The sequence below is a fragment of the Asparagus officinalis genome, chromosome 5, assembly GCF_001876935.1.
Source record: "Asparagus officinalis chromosome 5, Aspof.V1, whole genome shotgun sequence".
Lineage (NCBI taxonomy): Eukaryota > Viridiplantae > Streptophyta > Magnoliopsida > Asparagales > Asparagaceae > Asparagus > Asparagus officinalis.
The window spans coordinates 3,066,400-3,071,652 of NC_033798.1; the positions used below are offsets into that span (position 1 = coordinate 3,066,400).

The window sequence follows — 5,253 nt, forward strand, 5'->3', positions numbered from 1 at the left end:
TGAGACCCGTTGTGGATAGGGTCGATGGCGACAACGTGGTAGCGGCGACAGGGGAATAGCGACGGTGGCGACAGGGTCGGAAGAGGAGATGAAGTCGAGAGATTGAGAAGGGGGAGGAGAGAGAAAATAATTAGACAATGACAAGGGGAGAGAGGAGAGAGATATTTGTTCCAATCACACTTTCAAAAAGAGTTTTTTTTTTGCATAAATAACCAAGTACTTTAGATCTGATCTTAAGGCTAGATCTACAGCTCTTCTTGTTCCACCTCACTGCTAAGTTAAATGGAGAAACTTGGTATATTTGGTAGTGATGTGACATAATATGAGCTTTTGGATTGGAATAGGTTGAGGAGATGAGTGGGTGAACTATTTTGCAAAAAAAATCCTCATCTCATCCTCTCTCCCCCCATCTCAGATCTGCCCCCCATCGTCACCGCGTCGCCCCACCATCGTCGCCCCGTCGCTTGCACTATGCCACCATCCACGCTACCTGTTTCCCGACCGTACCGCCTCACCACCGCCGTTCCACCCTCCGACACCGTCGGTGTTGACGGTCGAAGGCGGGCGTGGGGTGTGTCGAGGGGCTGCTCGAGGGTTGGGGGCGGATTGGTGAAAGGTTGTTGAGGGCGTATTCGAAGGGTGGGGTGTGACGGCGAAAGACGGGCATGGTGCTATCGAGCGGTTTGAAGAGGTGGGGCCGACGTAGGTCGTAGGTGAAGATGATCGAGGGTGTCGAAAGAATAGGGCGGGCGGTAGCGGGCACGGAAGGTGGGAGATCTGAGATGGTTAGGAGTGAGATGAGGAAAGAGAGTGAGAGGAGTGTTTTTTTTGCAAAAATATTCATCATCATCCCCATAAAATCTATTCCAATCAAAGATAATATCATGCCAAAATCACTACCACGGTAAAATGAGTACTGTTTGGTACCAGCATACCCATTTTTCTCATATATATATATATATATATATATATATATCACAAATCTCAAAGCAAAATCAAGGGATAAAAAGTTGGTGAGCAACTGCTTTAAGTTTATTTTAGCTTTACTCTGTATGCATATCTGTATGTGTATATATATGTATATGTACACACACATATATGTGTGTGTGAATGATTGGTATGAGTAACGACTCATTTTGCAAAATGAGCTACCAAGAGATAGAGTGGTGAGATTCACACATTTTGATGTGACTAGTAAGATGAGCCTCACCACATGACTATATCATGTAGTTCATTTTATAAAATGAGCTGGCACCTCATACTTATTATTTCCTATATAATGTGCGTGTGTATATATATACATACATACATATATATATATATGTATGTATGTGTACATTGAGGGCCTTTGGAGGCCGTTTGGGTGAACTACGTGAAGGCTTGATTCCTTGGGCAAAGGATACGTAGGCAGTCATTTTGATGCAGCCGATTTGGTGAGCGACATCGACATTTGGGGTGAGTGTTCACACTCTCATTTGGGTCTCAGCATGTGAGGCATTTGTTTGGTTGGTGTCGGCTCAGTTTTGGGAAAACTTCGCCGAGGTGGAGAATTGTGGAGAAGAATTGGAAAAAGCAGATTTTTGGTCATAAGTCGACTCATGCACAGGCATAAGTCGACTTATGGTAAGTCGACTTATGTTGGTGCATGAGTCGACTTACGTTCTGCTCTGGATTGTTGGTTTTTTGCTCTGCCAAGTCGACTTATCAGGTCTGATAAGTCGACTTATGATCTCTTCTCCAGTTGCTGTTTTTCGCTCTGCCAAGTCGACTTATGCAGACTGATAAGTCGACTTATGACGGGTTTTTTGGAAAGTTCAGGTTCCTATTTGCAGTCTGTTTGGGTTTCTGTTTTGGTATAAATACCAATACGATTTGAGGGTTTTGTGAGGAGAGTTTTGGGGTTTTGGAGCACAGAAAAAGAGAGATCTTTCTGAGCTATTTGTTAGGGTTATTGGTTGAGAGATTGAGAGATTTGTTGGTGAGATTAGTTGGTTCGTTTGAGCGATTTGTAATCTCAATTTGTACTCTCCTTCTCTATTAGTGAAAACCCACCCCCTTCTTGCCCCGTGGACGTAGGCAATTTGCCGAACCACGTAAAACCTTGGTGTTTGTGTTTTGTTTGGTCTTTCTCTCGGCGTTCGTTGGTTTGGTTTCTCAAAGCATCAGTCACAACAAAATATATATATATATATATATATAGAGAGAGAGAGAGAGAGTAAAGCTGGAATAAACTTAAGCAGTTGCTTACCAACTTTCATACACACACATAATACATACATACATACGTATACACACACATGTTTATACATATATATGCATATATGTGAATGTGTGTGTGTGTGTATATACGCGCGCACACATATATACAGATACATGTGCGCGCGCGCACACACACGTGTGTGTGTAAATATACGCACATGCATATAGAGTAAAACTTGAATAAACTTAAGCAGATGCTCACCAACTTTTTTCTCTTATATTTGTTTTGAGATTTGTGCTACACATCAAGGCTATCTTTGAGATGTATGCCTTGATGTGCATCACGCGCTAGCATGAATCATAGGGCAAAACCGATGGATAAAAAAGTTGGTAGACAAAATTTCTTATACACTCAAGTTTATTCTAGTTTTATTCCATACATATATTAGGTAGTTGAGCTAGGATATTATCAATAGTAGGATATTATCAATAGTATCCAATATGCTGATAATACTATAGATCTGAATTTATAACTTGGATTTTCAAATTGAAAATGTGTACAATTGAATGTTATGGAATACACATGAACTATCTGGAAACAAGTCGTAATTGATTTAGATGTGTTCTTAATCATGTATCCAGGGGTACAAAATTATTCAATTTTGTGAAAATTTTGGTGCGTTGATTTTGATACCATAAGCTACGCGGTTAAATGTCTAAATCATCTGAGATTATATTTCTATATAATTGATTTGTAGTAGATGACATCTAACCGTGCATATTTTTAGTTAGTACTTTAGATTAGATATAAAGTATCTATATTTCGGATACTACTAATAGTAGTCAAGCTCAGTTGGATGTATGTATGTAAATTTCTGTGTGTGTAATTATGCTTGCATGTCTTGCTACTTTGAAGTTGTGTTGAGTCTGTTGACTCTTTATAGCACTTGGACACTTGATACAGTGTCTCATGTACATGTAGTACTGCTAATAGCTTAAATTTTGGAATATAGTCGTTACCATTAGTTCATAAATAGTTTCCAGAATCACATTTACTATTACACTGGAAGGCGCATTTTGCTAATGGAAAAGGCTGCAACTAATTAAGGTTTAACTAAAGATGGAATTGGAAGTTCCTTGGCTACCCTCATCTTCTCAGTTAAGCATGTGTAAATGTAGTTGCTTTCTTTTTCCCTTTTAATGAAAAGTGTAGTTGAGGATTAACTTAGCAGATAAACTTCTCAAATTTAGAACGAATGTGTTGTTACTTGAAATCTAGTCAACATTTATTATTTTTTGTGTGCACAGCCTTGATTATTTGTACCGATTTTTTGGGAGAAAGCCCTTCTCATGAGTCAAGACATTGTACTTCCGTTCTACAGCCTACTGCAAGTTTTAACTTTGTTACTTCACAATTTTATCATAATCCATCCACTGGACATTTCACTATCAGGCCTTACAGACAAATCAATGTTTCCGTATAGGCGATCACAATTTTATCATCTATCCACATTTCAGAAAATCATTACGAGGTCTTATAATTACAAATAAATATCTATACATCATCATGCGGGATGTCTCTTATTATTTCTCCATTCACAGGAAGCCCAGAGTAAATTTGATGTTGAAGTTGATCCTGTAGATGCAGTTAATATTGAACCCTCAATTGGTGTTATAAGCACTGAAGGATCAACGTCACTTCATTTCAAGAGAACTTCCTCAATGCCGGCAACAGGGAGAATAAACTGCAAGGTATTAGTATATCGCCCTCTGTTAAAAGATTGTGGGCCCATCTTAGAGCTTAGGGACCATTATCCATACCAGGAGACTGTTTTAAGAAGATAAATCTGTCTTCAGAAGCTTAAATTTTTATTGATAGATTAAAGAAGATATGAGTTTGTGACGCATCAAGTAGCCATCATAATAGTACTGTAATTAGACTTTGCATTCATCGTTCCAAGAATTAACCAAAGATATAGATATGTGCATATGTTCATGAAACAAATGCTACATTTGTAAGGTAAATATGTGAAAATCTTCCTGCACAACTGCAGCTGCATTACTAATTATTGTGTTTTAATTTAAGGTCACTAGTCACCATGTGTCGGCAACTAATCATTCTCCCATTGATTTGGTTCTTCATTATTGAAACTCAAAAGGTTTATCAAATGTCTTCTGGAAGAATATGTACTTTGCTTCTTAAGTTTGTCTCCAACTTATACATCTACTATATTCGTGAGACAGGGCATCAAACGGCAACCTACACTATAAAATCTAAAAAATCAGGCGTCAGCATCATACAACCTTTTGTTTAATATGTTTCTGGTTGCATTGCATTCATGGACTCATGAACATCAGTAGGCTTAAATTATAGATTATATGATAGAGTGAGAGCTATTATCACAAGAGCTACTTGTGAAATAAGAAAATTTATTAAGAGATTTAATTGTTATTTCTGCATTTGGTAGGTTTATTACTGCAAGGAGGATGAGGTTTGCCTGTACCAGGCTCTGGCTTTTAATGTATCATTCCAGCAAGGAATACAAGATTCTGAACCAGCAAAAACCTCTCTCACTTATAAGATAACGCCCAAAGTCCCCTCAGGTACATCACAGCTTCTCCTAAGCAATTAGATCTTACCTAAGTGTAACATGAATGTGTAAATTGTTCTGTTTCATAAGCATATCTTTGATTAATGCAACATTTCAATTATTTGATTTGAAATTTCATTGTGTGGCTATACATTTAGACCCCACCTCTTCTAACCGTTTTGATCTCTTTTGGTGTTTGACGACATGAGCATCATTACAAATTTCTGTTTACAGAACAGGCATGCAATTGTTCCTCTTCTACCATTTTGGGTCCACAGCTCGTGTCTTATTATGTGCGGGGTCGGTGAGTGGCCCCAGTCTAAGCTGTCTTTTAACTGGTTAGTGGAACTTGTCTTGAATCCATTGTGCAACTTGAACAGGTCTAATCGCCTTGAAGTTGCTTGAGACCCTCACATTATATAATCCCCAAGAGTGCTCATCATCTGGGTAGCCCCCTATGTGC

General features: G+C 38.6%; 1 protein-coding gene across 2 annotated transcripts in view; it reads left to right on the top strand.

Moving 5' to 3' along the window:
- Positions 1-4,947, top strand: part of LOC109840347 (NHL repeat-containing protein 2) — a 41,505-nt gene extending 36,558 nt beyond the window's left edge. For both annotated transcript variants that reach the window (XM_020408952.1, XM_020408953.1), the window contains exons 25-26: positions 3,802-3,951; positions 4,668-4,947. In XM_020408952.1, the coding sequence (XP_020264541.1) occupies positions 3,802-3,951; positions 4,668-4,832 (315 nt within the window). In that variant the 3' untranslated portion in view covers positions 4,833-4,947. The remainder of the gene's footprint in view (positions 1-3,801; positions 3,952-4,667) is intronic.